Source organism: Monodon monoceros, unplaced genomic scaffold (assembly GCF_005190385.1).
Source record: "Monodon monoceros isolate NGI ecotype Baffin Bay Population unplaced genomic scaffold, NGI_Narwhal_1 Super_Scaffold_3, whole genome shotgun sequence".
In the NCBI taxonomy this organism is placed as follows: Eukaryota; Metazoa; Chordata; class Mammalia; order Artiodactyla; family Monodontidae; genus Monodon; species Monodon monoceros.
Genome location: NW_021703780.1, coordinates 57,561,491 through 57,577,059, shown reverse-complemented (window position 1 = coordinate 57,577,059; position 15,569 = coordinate 57,561,491). Strand labels below are relative to the sequence as shown.

The following is a 15,569-nucleotide window of genomic DNA, read 5'->3' as shown; positions in this document are numbered from 1 at the left end:
CGTGTCCTGAGGAACGGAGACTGCAACCCACCATGCACTCTTCCATCAGAAACCTCCCAGGCTCCCTGCAGCCACAGAATGAAGTCGGAATTCCTACCCCAGCTACCGTCAAGGCCTCCATCCACAGGTGACTTTGTTTTGATATGTTCCCCTTTTCCCTGTCAGGGCCCCTGGGCTGCAGCCAAACGTTATCCCGCTGATGCCCGGCTAACAAACAGAATGGGAATATTGACGCTTTCCTGCTCTGAGCTTGTACTGCTTCTGCTGGAAAGGCCACCCCCATCTTCCTGCTCCAGCAAGGCCACCTGAGGAAGCCCTCGTCCATCCCACCTCCTGGCTGCCTCAGGTGGAGCGTGTGCTCCCTCTGTGAACTCAGGGCCTAGGGGCTTTCTCTGAAGGCCCTGTCCCCCTCCTTCCTTTATATGCCTACTTATATCCCCTCTTGAACCCCCTGTGGACAGTGGGCCTGTCTTTGATTCTCTGTGTTCCAGGGCTCAGAACATTCTGTCAGGCTCAACAAGTGACTGAACAAGTAGTTTCCCATTTAGGACAGCCCCAGTCAGAGGTATGGATAAACAAGGGGCAGCTTAGAAGTGCCCCTCAGAGCTGGGAAAGGCACTGAATGACACTCAGTCTAGCGTCTGCTGAGGGCGGAGCCCCTCCATTGCCTCCCCAGCAATGAGACAGATCTACACAAGGCTAGCCTTCAGGAGACATGTTCACCCCTGACCTGGAACCTGAGGGGCCCATCACTCGAGGGCAGTATTCTCCTCAAGACAGGCATGAGGCGGCTTGATCTTGAGTCATAGACAACAGCGAAGATTGGGTGGAAAAGGGGCACTGAACTAGGAGTCCTGAGGCTTGGATTCTGTTTCACCAACTCATTTGGCTTCTTAAGAAAACCATGGGGGGATTTCCTTGCTGGTCCAGTGGTTAGGACTTGGTGCTCTCACTGCTGAGGCCCCAGGTTCAATCCCTGGTCGGGGAACTAAAATCCCATAAGCCATGAGGTGTGGCCAAAAAAAAAAAAAAGAAAAGAAAACCAAGGGGAGGCCTCCTGGGATGTTCTTGAGACTCTGAGCTATTTATTGTCTGGCTTGGGCTCCATGCTCCTCCCAGGTGGCCCACTGGGTCAGACTGCCTTCCTTTCACGGAGCTGCAATTCCCATGCCCTGAGTTTCGTGGAGGCTCATTGGCTTAGAAAAACTGGAATCTTGGGAACAGCCCCATTCCCAATAGTCACTTTTACGCTGTAGATTTGGAGTTCCACAAAGGGAAGACTTCTTACAATATGGATTGCCCCAGCAAAAAACAGGGTTCCACTGAGGAGTGAGCTCCCCATCCCTGGGTTAAGGTAGAAAGGCTGGATGTCTTTCCAGTAAGGATGCTGTAACGGACATCCTTTACAGCTGGGCTGAGAGCAGGAGGCTAATTGGATCAGGTTTTCCTTCCCTCCTGGTCCTGAAATTCTAGGATTCCAGGGTCCTCAGGCCCCTCCTGACCTCCCTCTCTGGGGACTAAATCAGAGTTAACCCCTCACCAGCCTTCACTGGGGCATTCTTGGCCTCAGACAGTAGGCTTGGTCACTGTCCCCTGATGGCTACTCTGAGGATGCTGCAATGGTGGCACTGGCTCAGTAATGGGGTGGATGCTGGACAGAGGCACCTACGCCCCCATGGAAGAGGGGAGGCCCAAGCCCATGGCTGCCTCACACACTCCCCAGCACAGAAGAGAATTCATACCAAGGCTCTGTCTCCCATCTGGGCCTTCGGCAGCTTGGCTCCTGCGTCGGTGGCTCCCTTGGCCGGCAGCCTGGCCAGGGCCATCTGCAGCTGAAAAAGCAAACCTGGCACTTAATATTTAATCCTGCTCAGCAGTTGCGGCGCCTGAGTGAAGGGCTCTGGTGCTGCCGTCTGATGTGTGGTCACGCATCTCAGCAGTCCGTCCCTTCAGCTCATTTTAAGGCCCATGAATGGAAGGACTCTCCTTTACAAGGCACCCTGCGATGGGAGAGGGTTTAACTGATTGTCTGCCCCACTCCCCAGTCGTAGCCTAGGATTCACGAACAGCTTAGTAAATAATGATTCTGCAGCCATGGTCTGCATCTGACAACAGCCTGGGAGGCGGAGAGAAAAGGAACTACGGACTTCACATTGCAGTTGAGGAGACAAGGTCAGAGACACTGAGAAACCTGCCCCTCAGGCTCATGGCCTGGTGGCCAAGACCACTGCTGTACACAGACAGCCAACCAACCCTTTAAGGGTTTCCCAGTTGTCCTTCACACAAAGACCATCCCTGTCTGACAAGGCTGGGCACGACCCGCCCTCCCACCTCTCTGACCTCATCCTGCTCCAAGCTCGGCCACATTGGTCCCCTTTCAGGCCTTTACTCCTATTCAGGGACTTTGTACCTGCTGGGTCCTCTGCATGAAGGCCTCTCCCCCACCCCTCCGAGTCTGGCCCCTTCTCATCCTCCAGGGACCCACTGTGCATACTCCCCCCTCTAAGGGGCCCTCGATGCTGGTCTGTCTCCAGGAGGGCAAGGACCAAGCCTATTTTGCTCCCCACAGTCTCCCCAGGGCCTGGCCCAGAGCCTGCGATGATTCTCAAAAAATACATTGTAGAATAAAGAAGGTCTAATTCAATGCCAAGTGTAATGACTGTGGAGGATTTTGGAGAGCAACAGAACTGGATTTGAAATCCGGCACCACCACATGCTGTGTGACTTGAGAAAGCCTCTTAACCTCTGCCAGCCTCTGCTCCTCCAGCCACATAAGGAGAAGCTGCGTAGGTTCACCCTAGCTCCTGAGGGACCATGAACTGCTGGGTCTTGTGCCCTCTCTCGACTGGAGGGGTTTGTCATCAGCTGTGGGAAGGTAGGGGCAGCAGAAAGAGGAAGGTGGACAAAAGTGAGACGAACTGGTGGAACGCTCCTGGCTCTAGCTTCAGATTAGCAAGGATCCCTGTTAATTTATTCAACAATGCCTTTCTGGTGCTAACTACCTGCTAGGCACTGTTCTAAGCATTTTACAGTGTTAAGTCATTTAATCCTCAGAAAACCTTGGGGTGAGTGCCGTTATAACTGCCACGTGACAGGTGGAGGAAACCGAGGCACGGAGAGCTTATACCTGGCTCCAAGTCACAACACAAGTCAGTAGTGGAGCTGAGATTCACACCCAGGTTGGTCAGGCTCCAAGCTTGCGTCCTCCTTGCTATGTCGGGCTATCTCTCCATCGCCTGCGTCCTCCTTGCTTCCCGACACTTTCCCCTCTCAGGATATGACAGAGACTGAGGGACTCATTGCAAACACTGACCCACCAGTCCTTGGGAAGGACCTACAGCATCTAAGTGTGCTCCCTCTCTGGAGGAGTGGCGTGGGGTACAGGGAGCCCGGGGCAGGGGCGCCTGAGGCCCCTCACCTCTCGCTCCAGCTCCTGGATGCGGTTGCTCAGCTGCCTCGCTCTGGTCTTCGCACCCTCGGACTCTGCCATCAGCACCCGGTTCTTTTTGGACAGCTCAACGATCTTGGTGGCAGTCACATCCCCCGCCACACCAGCCGTCCCTAAAATGAAGGAAAACGGTAAGGTCAATTAAAAACACAGGCCCACACATCGAACAGGCTTGCTGCTGCTGGCCTGGGCCAGCAGCGATTTGGGCAACGATGAGTAGCTGCCCTTGGCCACCTCGTGTCTGTTGAAGAGGATTAGGACACATCAGGAGAAAAGGAGGAAGAACCTGGGGAAGGAAACCAAACCTAGAAATACAAATGGTCCAGTGGTGAGTTCTCTGGTTATGTTTTCCTCCCAGGACCCCAAAGCATTACAAATCCTGGAACTAGACATCAGAAAGAAGTCTAAGAGAAGCCCTCTCTAGTCCGAAGGGCAGGAAGTGGGGCTGAGAGCAAGCCAGGGCTCTCTCCCACCTCTGTCTCCAGACAAGCCCCACTCTTGAAGCTGCAACCCCATGATAATGGGGGCATCAGCGAATGGGCAAGCACAGAAATGCTAAAATATCTGGGTAAATATAATAGACTATTTTGCAACCTTCAGTTTTTTTAAAACGTATAATGGTTGAAAGCAAATATGATAGCATAGTCTGACAGGATGTTCAACATATACAGACATAATACATATAAAAGCTGTATGATAAGGGGGGAGGGTAAAGGGACTTATATGGTGGTCAAGTTTCTTCATTCCACCTGAAGTGGTAAAACATTAATTCTAAGTAGACCATGAAAAGTTATGTGTGTTGTAAGCGCTAGCGCAATCACTAAAAAAATTGTACAAAGAAATAGAAAAACTAAACTAAAGCAAACACTAAAAGTCCACCCAAAGGTAAACCAGTTCTTCAGCTGTCAGCAGCCTGTCACTGTAGCCTGGTTTAAAAACATGAACTGAGACTGTCAGACTTTTCTCTTCAAAACGTGAAGTTGGAAATCAGAAATGGGGACTTCTGAGTGAGGACTGGATTTAAGAGGTCTTGAGGGAGGCTCGGGGCCGGCAATCAGATGAGGCCATGAGCACACCAGCAGAAGCGGCAGAAGACAGGACGTGGGGCAGGCTGGAGAAAAGGGAGCAGGCCCTGTCTCCCAGGTCTCCTGGGGTGAGGAGGCATCTCCTGCTCTCCCCAGAGCCCATCAACTTCTCGACACCCTTGCAAAAGCTGCCCCTTCGCATCTGAACCCCGAGCCAGGTTAGGTGTTATCTTCTGTTCAGTGTGGTTTTGTTTTAGACAGAAGAGGCCAAAGAATGGAGGGAAGCACAACAGGCTATCAAGGGCCTTTAAGATACCAGATTCCCCTTGCTTTTCAATTCAGCACTGGTCCTCTGGGTGCACCTACTCTTAAAGTCATTTACTAGCAAAGGCATAGAGAGACGCTCTGGCAGAGGCCAGGTGAGGCATCATGCCCTCTGTGATGGCTGGCACTGACTTTGTGCTTTCTCAGTCAACCACCTGGGAATTGCTCAACGGGCATACATCGAGCAGAGGACAATCAGGGCCAAGGTCCCCACCAGATCTGTAAGAACAAGGTCTAGCTCATAACCACAGGGTCAGTGGTCAATGTCCAGCCCACACCCACAAGGCTAAGGTCATCTCCAGGCCCACAAAGCCAAGGTCCCTAACAGACCCACAGGGTCAAGGTCTCCAGCAACAGAACCAAGGTCCAACTCCGACCTGAAGGGCCAAGGTCCACTGTACATGCTGCTGGATCCCAGGAACTCCTCCCAGAAGAGCGAACTCCCCTGTCCTGTCCACCCTTCTGGAGCAGCAACAGCAAGTGGTGTAGAGTAAATGCCTACTTCCACTGGGGCTTTTTCGCGTCCATGATGCAGTGTTTGAGCCAGAGCATCCAGACAGAATGGGTGCCGTTGGCCCACCGAACATGTAGCGAGCATCACGGAGAACTCTTGTCATGAGTCGCAGCGGGGTCACCCACGCTGCCTCCATGGCAGCTGGGCCAGCCCACCTGGACTTCAGAGCAGAAACTGTCGCAACAGCGGTGGAGCTACCTGTGAAGGCAAATCTGTCCTCTTCTATTTTCTTTTTGAGGTGTTTGATTTCAAAGTCCCTCTCCTTCAGCAACTTATACAATCGCCCGTTCTCATCCACTGTTTCCCTGAGTTGATCCCGAAGCCGTTCGATCTCGTCTTCAAGCATCCTGCAAGGCAAAGGCAGAATCACAGGAACCGATGGGCAGGGGTCAGGCCTCCACAGCCCAGGTTTATTGTACCTGGTTGGGCACTGGGTGGAGATAAGAACTGGTCTGTACAAAATAGGAATGAGAAATTAAGGGAATCTCAGTGAGCAGATTTTTAATACACTGTTCTCACAACTGAACGATTAAGGACACACACACAAGTGAAAGGAGAAAAGTTTTTCTTTTTTTAAATGTGCCAATTTTTATTTTTTATTTTTTTTGCGGTACGCGGGCCTCTCACTGTTGTGGCCTCTCCCGTGTGGAGCACAGGCTCCGGATGCGCAGGCTCAGCGGCCATGGCTCACGGGCCCAGCCGCTCCGCAGCATGTGGGATCCTCCCAGACTGGGACACGAAGCCACGTCCCCTGCATCGGCAGGCAGACTCCCAACCACTGCGCCACCAGGGAAGCCCGAGAAAGAAGTTTTCAATAACATGGTTTACTACGGATTCAACAGAGCTATATAAAACCCCACCCAGAGAATTCATACTCCTTTCCAGCATCCATGGAACATGCATAAAGATGTATTATAATTTAGGCTTCAAAGGCAACCTTAGCAAATTCCAAATAATGGACATTATACAGACCATTTTCTTAATGGCAATTGACTAAAATTAGAAATCAATACTAAACAGAGAACAAAAATAAAATAAAACACAGAACTCCAAACCCATCATATGCTTGGAACTGAAAAAAAAAACAAAAAACCACACACATACACACACTCCTAAATTATTTATGGGTTAAGGAGAAATCATAATGTGTATTATGAAGCATTTAGAACGGATTGACTGTAGAAGCAATATGTATGAAAACTTGTGAACAGCAGCTAAAGTGATACTTAGAAGGAAGTTTATAGCCTTAATTGCATATGTATATTAGAAGACGAAAGAGGAATTGTCTAAGCCTTGAGTTGAGACCAGGTCTCTGGGTCTCCCAGGTAAACCCAATAGGAAATCAGAATAGGTGGCTAGTTTTGTATATTACAATTGTCTTGCAAGTCAGTTTTTTAGAACTTTAAAACATGAGGAACATGTGACTGGTGGGTCTGTGATCACTTCTACCATTAGGCATGGAGCCAGCTCCATAGAGGCAGTTGCTCAGGTAGTAAATAAGTTACGGAAATTATAGATAACAGTAATTATTAACTAACAGCTATTATTATTGTTGGTGTTATTCTACCAACAGCTCAAGTCTCCACAAATTCCAGTTTCTCTGACTTGGGGAAAGATCATTTGGGAATAGGTCTGGGGTTAACTTAGAGCTAATATTTAGGAGCTGTATGAATTTTTTCAATTATTGAGAAATCTTTGTCTTTTCCTAATTAGCATTTTTCAGTAGAACATTGTGAAAATCGAGAAACCATGAAAAGTAGAATTTGCAGATGGAGAAGATAGATTCTGGGTGAAACCAGAAGCAAAGAGATAGCTCAACAACTGCTGTGATTTATTTATTTATTTTTTTTTTGCAAAATGACTAGAAAACAATTTTGTTTCAATCCAGACTCCTGCTTCTAACAACCAATATAAATCAATGCATCTGTGTGACATTGGCAAATTTAAAGCAAAATGAGAAGATTCTGGACTCCTTTCAACTGTTTCACCAACCATATAAAAGCAAGGAATCCATAAACTGCTTCTTTAGGACGGGTATGTTTATGTGTCTTTATGTGTCAGGGAAGGGAAATTGACACAGGAAAACAGTCGCGGGTGAGGTTTGGAGTAGCAATCACCTGTGAATCATCAGAGCCAGCCAACCAGCTCCTCAAAAACCAAAACACATTTTTCACGAAAGAGAGACTACGTAAGAAAATTCAAGTGAATAAATTACACCTTGATGAGTTTCAAATTTTCCATTTGACTTTAAGTGGTTTTTGAATACACTTCATGTCAAATTATGTCCCTTTATCCGATGCAAGAGTCTTCAATAACAATCTCTGTGTCAAAACTTCTGGGTCTCAGCTGATAAACACACATCTGGTCAACCTGCCTGTCGAACTGTCTGCAATCATTCTTCCCCACCTTCCCTACCTCCCTGCAGTGCTCCTGAGAGAGCCCAAACTTGCATTTACCTCTGCTCAAAGCTGGTTTTTGAGTTCTGCTCCCCGGCTTGGAGGACGCTGAGGCCATCAGAGATCTCCACGGGCTCTTTTTGGTCATCAACTCTGCTTTGGAAGCTAAGTTCTTTTTCCTTCCGTTTCTCCATCTGCTTCTGTAACCTTCTGTGCTGCATCTCCTGCATGGCCCTGAACTGGAGCCTCAAGGTGTCCTGTGAGCCTTCATCCTCTGCCATCTTGCCCTTGGAGTAGGAAAAGAAGCCTGAGCCTAAGCAAACTCCACAAACCGCTCCTTTCCCAAGAGTGCTCAGCACATAGTCAGCCCTGTCTACAACCCCCAAGCCTGGAGTTGGCTCCTTATCTTTGCATGTGTCCATGAGGAAGCTTGGAAGACCCACCCTCACTTCAGGTCCCCTGAAAGCCAAAGCTGAGCCGAGCTAAGCGTCAGCTCTCTACACACCCTCCCATGCCTGAATGTGCCACCAGACCTCGAATGGCATCAGAATACTGCCCCCCCCATCACTCAGATTCAACAGTTGACTCCTTCCTGTCCCTAAAAACAGTGGCTCTCAACTCTGGCTGACCATTAGAATCTTCTAGGAGTTCCTAAAATATAGCAATGCTGGGGCACATCCCTGGACCATTAAAATCTTAATTCCTAGGAATGGGGCTCAGACATCATTACTGTTTTTAACTAAGGTATAATTTTAGGTTGAATAATAATTTACACATAGTAAAGTGCATAAGTCCTGAGTGTACAGCTCAATAAATCTTTACACAGGTATGCAGCCCTGGCTCCGGCCAGGGCCCCGGTGGCTGCCGGCTCCCCCAGCTCCAGCCCGGGCCCCTCTGTACCCCCCCCCCCCCCCGCACTTACAGTGGTCACTCCGCTGCTGCCTTCTTGGGCTGCAGCAGCTCAGGCACCTCTATCAGACGCCTTCTTGCGCTGCCCCGGCAACCGTCACCAGGGAAACCAGCCACGCCGCTGCGTGACGTCCTCACGAGTCTACGGCAACCAAGAGGTCGCCGGGAGTTCGGAAAGGGACAGAGGCGCAGATGGTCCGGGTTGAGGCGGTAAGTAAATAGGCGAGGTGGGCTGACGGATGAGGGCGTCTTGTGTGTGAGACTTGAAAGTTGGCCCAGTGGTCCGCTTCTGGAACATATTTTAAAAGTTTTGTGGGCCAAACGTTCTGCGCAAAGATACGCATCCCGCAGTCCTGCTGGGAGGAATTAAGGTGAATGATCCTACCAAGAAATTTAACGTAGCCATTCAGAATGTCTTTGGAAAATGTGGAAGTGTGGGGGGAAAGGTTATTTTGTGACGGTGAGTGAAAAAGGCAGGACACGAAATAGTAATTGCTAAGTAAATGAAGTTGTGTTTTTAAAGACTAAGAACGGAGGGAATTCCCTGGCTGTCCAATGGTTAAGGCTCCGCGCTTCCACTGCAGGGCACGAGTTCGATCCCCAGTCGGGGAACTAAGATCCCGCATGCCCTGCATGGCGCGACCAAAACAAACAAAAAACAAAATTAAAAACCTCTAGAAACAGAAACAAGAGTGCGGAGGAATGCATAGAAATATTAAAGTTAAAAATGGTTGTATTCGTGCGCTGGAATTGCAGTGCTGTGTTTTTATTTTTGCATTTTAGAGGATTTAAAATATAGTGAACATGGTTTATTTTCAAAGTGGAAAACACTTGTATGTTTGGGTTTTTTAAAAAGACACTTACCAATTTAAGTCGCTGCTATATCCAGGTCTTTATAATTAGAAAGTCTTCAGATATCTCACGGTTGTTTTTCTTTCTTTTTTTCCTCATAAGGCATCCACCCACAGACGTGCATGAAGGTGGGGCACCAGTTCACATTTTGCACAACTCTAATGCAGTATCACAACCAGAATATTGACGTTGATAATTTTACTTGTATTCATTTGTGTGTGTGTTTAGTTCTATACAGTTTTATCATGCTTAGGCTTGCATATTCACCACCATCCTCAGATATTGAACACTTAAATCGCCACAAGGATTCTTCTTCTTGGGCTTTTGTAGCCACACCTGCTTTCCTCCCTCCCCACCCCCAAAGGTCCTAATCCCTGTGACCACCAATCTGTTCTCCATTTCTAAAATTTTGTCGTGTCAGAAATGTTATATAAATGGAATCATATAATATGTAACCTTTGGGGACTGACTTTTTTACTCAGAATAATTTTCCAGAGCTTCATCCAAGCTGTTGTATGTGTCAGTTTGTTCCTTTTTATTGCTGAGTAGTTTTCTATGGTATGGATGTACCACAAATTGTTTAACCATTTGCCGGTCAAAGGACATCAGGGCTGTTTCTAGTTTGGGGTTATTACAGATAAAGCTGATATAAACATTCATGTACAGGTTTTTGTGGGAACTTAACTTTTCATTTTTCTGGGATAGATGCCCAAGAGTCCAGTTGTATGATAATAACATGCTTAGCTTTGTAAGAAACCATCAACCTATTTTGTAGAGTGGCTGTACGATTTTACATTTCTACCAGCAGTGTATGAGTTATCTACTTTCTCCATATCTTTGCCAGCATTTGATGTCACTATTTTTTATTTTAGCCATTCTAATAGGTGTGTAGTGACTTCTAATTTTGGTTATAATGTGCGTGATGGATAATGATATTGAACATTTTTTTCAGGTGCTTATTTGCAATCTGTATATCCTCTTTGGTGCAGTGTCTGTTTATGTCTTTTGCCCAATTTCTAACTGTTGACTTTTGAGAATTCTTTATACATTCTAGATATTAATCGTTTGTTGGATTGTAGTTTGCAAATATTTTCTCCCATTCTGTAGCTTGCCTTTTCTCTTCACATGGGTTTTCACAGAACAAAAATTTTAAATTTTGACTAGGTCCAATTTACCAATTTCTTTCTTTCGGTGTCAAGTGTAAGAACTCCTTGCCTAGCCCTCGATCCTAAAGATTTCCCCCTGTGATATTCTAAAAGCATTAGAGTTTTATGTTCATGATTTATTTTGGCATAATTTTTATGCAAGATGTGAGGTTTAGATTGAGATTCTTTTTTTTTTTTTTTGACCTATGGCTGTCCAGTTGCTTCAGCAGTAGTTATTGAAAGGTATCCTTCCTCAACTGAATTGCTTTTGAACGTTTGTCAAAAATCAGTTGTGTAAATTCACAAACAGCAACAAAAAACAACCCAATTCAAAAATGGGCAAAGGACTTGAAGAGATTCCTCCAAAGAAGATATACATATAGCTAATAAGCACATGTAAAGAGGCTCAACATTACTAGCCATTAAGGAAATGCAAATCAAAGCCACAGTGGGATAACACTCCATACCCATTAGGATGGCTGTTATTCAAAAAATGGAAAATAAAAAGTGTTGTCCAAGATGTAGAAAAACTGGAACCCTTATGCATTGCTGGTGAGAGTGTAAAATGGTGCAGCTGCTGTAGAAAAGTTTGGCAGTTCCTCAAAAATTTAAACATAGAGTACGATCCAGAAATTCACTTCTGAGTATATTCCCAAAATATGGAAGCAAACAGATACTTGTACACCAATGTCCATAGTAGCAATATTTACAATAGCCAAAAGGTGGAAACAATCCAAATGTCCGTCTGTAGATGAATGGATAAACAAAACGTGGTATTATCCATTAAATGGAATATTAGTCAGCCATAAAAAGGAATGAAGTACCGATACATGCTACAACATGGATGAACCTTGAAAACATTATGCTAAGTGAAATAAGCCAGACACAAAAGGACAACTATTGTATGATTCCACTTAAACTAGGTTCCTAGAGTAGAGATTGCCAGGGAGCAGGAGAAGAGGGAAATGGGTAGTTATTATTAAAGACTATGAAGTTTCTGCTTAGAATCATGAAAAGGTTCTGGAGGCAGATGATGGTAATGGTTGCATAGCATTTTTTTTTCGTTTCTGCTTTATAACAAAGTGAATCAGTTATACATATACGTATATCCCCATATCTCTTCCCTCTTACGTCTCCCTCCCTCCCACCCTCCCTATCCCACCCTTCTAGCTGGTCACAAAGCACCGAGCTGATCTCCCGGTGCTATGCGACAGCTTCCCACTAGCTATCCATTTTACATTTGGTAGTGTCTATATGTCCATGCCACTCTCTCACTTCATCCCAGCTTACCCTTCCCCCTCCCGTGTCCTCAAGTCCATTCTCTATGTCTGCGTCTTTATTCCTGTCCTGCCCCTAGGTTCTTCAGAACTTTTTTTTTTTTTTAGATTCCATATATATGTGTTAGCATACAGTATTTGTTTTACTCTTTCTGACTTACTTCACTCTGTATGACAGACTCTAGGTCCATCCACCTCACTACAAAAAACTCAGTTTCTTTTCTTTTTACGGCTGAGTAATATTCCATTGTATATATGTGCCACATCTTCTTTATCCATTCATCTGTCGGTGGACACTTAGGTTGCTTCAATATCCTGGCTATTGTAAATAGAGCTGCAATGAACGTTGTGGTACATAACTCTTTTTGAATTATGGTTTTCTCAGGGTATATGCCCAGTAGTGGGATTGCTGGGTTGTATGGTAGTTCTATTTTTAGTTTTGTTTTTTTTTTTTGCAGTACGCGGGCCTCTCACTGTTGTGGCCTCTCCCGTTGTGGAGCACAGGCTCCAGATGCGCAGGCTCAGCAGCCATGGCTCATGGGCCCAGCGACTCCACGGCATGTGGGATCTTCCTGGACCGGGGCACGAGCCCGTGTCCCCTGCATCGGCAGGCTGACTCTCAACCACTGCACCAACACGGAAGCCCTATCTTTAGTTTTTTAAGGAACCTCCATACTGTTGTCCATAGTGACTGTATCAATTTACATTCCTGCCAACAGTGTATGAGGGTTCCTTTTTCTCCACACCCTCTCCAGCATTTATTGTTCGAAGATTTTTTGATGATGGCCATTATGACCGGTGTGAGATGATATCGCACTGTAGTTTGATTTGCATTTCTCTAATGATTAATGATGTTGAGCAACCTTTCATGTGTTTGTGGCAATCTGTATATCTTCTTCGGAGAAATGGCTATTTAGGTTTTCTGCCCATTTTTGGATTGGGTTGTTTGTTTTTTTGATATTGAGCTGCATGAGCTGCTGGTAAATTTTGGAGATTAATCCTTTGTCAGTTGCTTCATTTGCAAATATTTTCTCCCATTCTGACGGTTGTCTTTTCATCTTGTTTATGGTTTCCATTGCTGTGCAAAAACTTTTAAGTTTCATTAGGTCCCATTTGTTTATTTTTGTTTTTATTTCCATTTCTCTAGGAGGTGGGTCAAAAAGGATCTTGCTGTGATTTATGTCATAGAGAGTTCTGCCTATGCTTTCCTCTGAGAGTTTTATAGTGTCTGGCCTTACATTTAGGTCTTTAATCCATTTTGAGTTTATTATTGTGTATGGTCTTATGGAGTGTTCTAATTTCATTCTTCTACATGTAGCTGTCCAGTTTTCCCAGCACTACTTATTGAAGAGTCTCTCTTTTCTCCATTGTATATTCTTGCCTCCTTTATCAAAGATAAGGTGATGATATGGGTGTGCATTTATCTCTGGGCTTTCTATCCTGTTCCATTGATCTATGTTTCCGTTTTTGTGCCAGTACCATATTGTCATTACTGTAGCTTTGTAGTATAGTCTGAAGTCCAGGAGCCTGATTCCTCCAGCTCCGTTTTTCTTTCTCAAGATTGCTTTGGCTATTCAGGGTCTTTTGTGTTTGCACACAAATTGTGAACTTTTTTGTTCTAGTTCTGTGAAAAATCCCAATGGTAGTTTGATAGGGATTGCATTGAATCTGTAGATTGCTTTGGTTAGTATAGTCATTTTCACAATGTTTATTCTTCCAATCCAAGAACATGGTATATCTCTCCATCTATTTGTCTCATCTTTAATTTCTTTCATTAGTGTCTTATAATTCTCTGCATACAGGTCTTTTGTCTCCTTAGGTAGGTTTATTCCTAGGTATTTTATTCTTTTTGTTGCAATGGTAAATGGGAGTGTTTTCTTAATTTCACTTTCAGATTTTTCATCATTAGTGTATAGGAATGCCAGAGATTTCTGTGCATTAATTTTGTATCCTGCTACTTTACCAAATTCATTGATTAGCTCTAGTAGTTTTCTGGTAGCATCTTTAGGATTCTCTATGTATAGTATCATGTCATCTGCAAACAGTGACAGCTTTACTTCTTCTTTTCCGATTTGGATTCCTTTTATTTCCTTTTCTTCTCTGATTTCTGTGGCTAAAACTTCCAAAACTATGTTGAATAAGAGTGGTGAGAGTGGGCAACCTTGTCTTGTTCCTGATCTTAGTGGAAATGGTTTCAGTTTTTCACCATTGAGGACGATGTTGGCTGTGGGTTTGTCATACATGGCCTTTATTATGTTGAGGTAAGTTCCCTCTGTGCCTACTTACTGGAGGGTTTTTATCATAAATGGGTGCTGAATTTTGGCAAAAGCTTTCTCTGCATCTATTGAGATGATCATATGGTCTTTCTCCTTCAATTTGTTAATATGGTGTATCACATTGATTGACTTGCATATATTGAAGAATCTTTGCATTCCTGGGATAAACCCCACTTGATCATGGTGTATGATCCTTTTAATGTGCTGTTGGATCCGTTTGCTAGTATTTTGTTGAGGATTTTTGCATCTATGTTCATCAGTGATATTGGTCTGTAGTTTTCTTTTTTTGTGACATCTTTGTCTGGTTTTGGTATCAGGGTGATGGTGGCCTCATAGAAATGAATTTGGAAGTGTTCCTCCCTCTGCTGTATTTTGGAAGAGTTTGAGAAGGATAGGTGTTATCTCTTCTCTAAATGTTGATAGAATTCGCCTGTGAAGCCATCTGGTCCTGGGCTTTGGTTTGTTGGAAGATTTTTAATCACAGTTTCAATTTCAGTGCTTGTGATTGGTCTGTTCATATTTTCTATTTCTTCCTGATTCAGTCTTGGCAGGTTGTGCATTTCTAAGAATTTGTCCATCTCTTCCAGGTTGTCCATTTTATTGGCATAGAGTTGCTTGTAGTAATGTCGATGAACTTTTGTATTTCTGCAGTGTCAGTTGTTACTTCCCCTTTTTCATTTCTAATTCTATTGATTTGAGTCTTCTCCCTTTTTTTCTTGATGAGTCTGGCTAATGGTTTATCAACTTTGTTTATCTTTTCAAAGAACCAGCTTTTAGTTTTATTGATCTTTGCTATCGTTTCCTTCATTTCTTTTTCATTTATTTCTGATCTGAACTTTATGATTTCTCTCCTTCTGCTAACTTTGGGGTTTTTTTGTTCTTCTTTCTCTAAATGCTTTAGGTGTAAGTTTAGGTTGTTTATTTGAGATGTTTATTGTTTCTTAAGGTAGGATTGTATGGCTATAAACTTCCCTCTTAGAACTGCTTTTGCTGCATCACATAGGTTTTAGGTCGTCGTGTTTTCATTGTCATTTGTTTCTAGGTATTTTTTGATTTCCTCTTTGATTTCTTCAGTGATCTCTTCATTATTAAGTAGTGTATTGTTTAGCCTCCATGTGTTTGTATTTTTTTACAGATCTTTTCCTGTAATTGATATCTAGTCTCATAGCCTTGTGGTCAGAAAAGATACTTGATACAATTTCAATTTTCTTAAATTTACAAAGGCTTGATTTGTGACCCAAGATAGGGTCTATCCTGGAGAATGTTCCATGAGCACTTGAGAAAAATTTGTATTCTGCTGTTTTTGGATGGCATATCCTATAAATATCAATTAAGTCCATCTTGTTTAATGTATCGTTTAAAGCTTGTGTTTCCTTATTTATTTTCATTTTGGATGATCTGTC

At 44.5% G+C, this 15,569-nt stretch overlaps 1 protein-coding gene across 1 annotated transcript in view; it reads right to left on the bottom strand.

Moving 5' to 3' along the window:
- CCDC13 (coiled-coil domain containing 13) overlaps window positions 1–7,988 on the bottom strand; it is a 28,946-nt gene extending 20,958 nt beyond the window's left edge. The window contains exons 1-4 of the mRNA XM_029243521.1: window positions 7,768–7,988; window positions 5,510–5,658; window positions 3,419–3,561; window positions 1,743–1,832 (exon numbers count right to left, since the gene is read on the bottom strand). Of these exons, the coding sequence (XP_029099354.1) occupies window positions 1,743–1,832; window positions 3,419–3,561; window positions 5,510–5,658; window positions 7,768–7,988 (603 nt within the window). The remainder of the gene's footprint in view (window positions 1–1,742; window positions 1,833–3,418; window positions 3,562–5,509; window positions 5,659–7,767) is intronic.
- Window positions 7,989–15,569: the final 7,581 nt, after the last annotated feature.